The 1,806-nt window shown below is 35.2% G+C and overlaps 1 protein-coding gene across 1 annotated transcript in view; it reads right to left on the bottom strand.

Annotated features, from left to right (window-relative positions):
* Positions 1-1,565, bottom strand: part of LOC105570983 — a gene marked incomplete at both ends in the record, with an annotated part of 4,940 nt that extends 3,375 nt beyond the window's left edge. Inside the window, 3 exons of the mRNA XM_012028443.1 lie at positions 795-974; positions 1,070-1,213; positions 1,356-1,565. Of these exons, the coding sequence (XP_011883833.1) occupies positions 795-974; positions 1,070-1,213; positions 1,356-1,565 (534 nt within the window). The remainder of the gene's footprint in view (positions 1-794; positions 975-1,069; positions 1,214-1,355) is intronic.
* Positions 1,566-1,806: the final 241 nt, after the last annotated feature.

Below are 1,806 nucleotides of genomic sequence, written 5' to 3'. Positions count from 1 at the left end.
TATGTTTTCACGTGAACCAATGCACGTGATTGTATCTCGAATCGTCTGGAGATCTGCGTTTTCTCTTATTGATACGGGTAATGGGATTGCTGACACCAATCACTTAGATGGACTATATGGATAACTTTATTTCACACAGAATGCGGCCGCCATGGCTCACGTACAACGACGAACTGTCGGCAGGGGGGCATATCCCCAAAGTCAGCGCACGAGCGCCATCCACGCAACTATCGTCTAGGGCCTTACGTACTAGGGGCTCCCCTACTAGGGAATCAACACTACTGCTTTGCCTAAAGTAGCCGTCATTATTGTCGCAATGCATGCACTCGCTTTAGTTTGTGAATTAATTAAAACTCTGAAGAACATTCGCTGTATAAAGAGAAAGCAAAATTGAGAACAAAATATTAAAAAGAAGACAATATTCATTGAAGATGTTGGATACACTACCAGTGCCTCAATCTCATCTTTATTATTCTTTAGTTCATTCTCATAATTCAAAAATTCATCCAGTGTTTCAATTGGAACTTTGATAGATAGACGTGTTTTCGTCGAAGTTAAAGAAGGTCCAGCCGTAGAAGTCAAATTCGCACCAATAATCGTATTTTTAATTCAGTTATTTTCGTCCTCAAATCGTATCCAATTCTATCGCGTACATTTTCCAATTTTTTATCAAAATAGTCTTTTAAATTTTCAAATAGTTGGACAATATCAGCAGTCGACAAATCTAGATTTTTTTAAAAATTATGTACCAAGAATAGTTCGATCAGAAATAGATTTTCAATTTTGTTTCTTACCATTGGATACTTTTTCACCCCTGAGTTCTTTGGTGTTTTCTTTTATTGATGAAGTTAACTGTTGCGACATGGTGGCACATGATGGCCGTCTTCTGTTAGGAGTTAGTAAATTTAACTCAATGTTATCCTCACTTTGCATTAACTCCATGTTTTCAATTAATTGTTTCTTTGGATTGTTTTCTATACATAAAAAATATAATATACCAATTATCTAATCTAAATTAATATATTATTTTAATGGCTTTATTCAACAAATAAAATTTAGAAAATTTTACCAACAAACTTTTCGTGTGACCTGGACCTTTTTCGTGGTATCAAACCTATGGAATAAGTAGATCTGTTTTCCTCATTTTCACTGTCTGTATCACTTGAAATTACTTGAATTTTCCTAAATCGAGACTTCGGCTTTGGTCGTGTATCTAGAAAAAATTTAATTTGCTAGTAGATATTTGATAAATGACTTTTTATGAAAAGTTTTGGAGACTACCGCTAGTAATTAAAATAACGGGTATAAAATAATAAGGGTGAAAAACAAAGTTTTTATGCATGATAAGAAATTACCTGCGAGTGTATCTACTCTTGAAATTTCAGAATCATAACACATTGGGAGTCTATCATGAAGAATATCCCTAATTCGAGATTTGGATAATAGTGGTGGTATTACATCCGATTTATTTTTCATTTTTTCGATATTGTTTTCGCTATCAGTGGTTCTACAATTTTTTGAAAATTGTGCTCTATGTAATCGTCTACGACCCTGTTCTAAATTTTCTAGCGACAAAAAATAAAACTGGATTTTATATATCTGTTAATTGAACTGTTAGAATTGTATCCCCGTGTATTATTCGCATAGCTTGTATCACGCGGGTCGAGGCCACCTATGTGTTGCCCGCTGTTTTCTTTTGTTCTTTTATGGCCTTTTTTGTGTGGCGTCTAGTCAGTGGTCCCAAGTCTCTCTAGTCGACAGCACGCGGACACGGCGATCTCATTTGTAAAGACGCCCAGTTCTTTT

The sequence above is a fragment of the Vollenhovia emeryi genome, unplaced genomic scaffold (genome assembly GCF_000949405.1).
Source record: "Vollenhovia emeryi isolate VEMERY1.0 unplaced genomic scaffold, V.emery_V1.0 DF941438.1, whole genome shotgun sequence".
Classification (NCBI taxonomy): Eukaryota; Metazoa; Arthropoda; class Insecta; order Hymenoptera; family Formicidae; genus Vollenhovia; species Vollenhovia emeryi.
The sequence above is the reverse complement of the archived record's forward strand: the minus strand, read 5'-3'. Positions and strand labels throughout refer to the sequence as shown.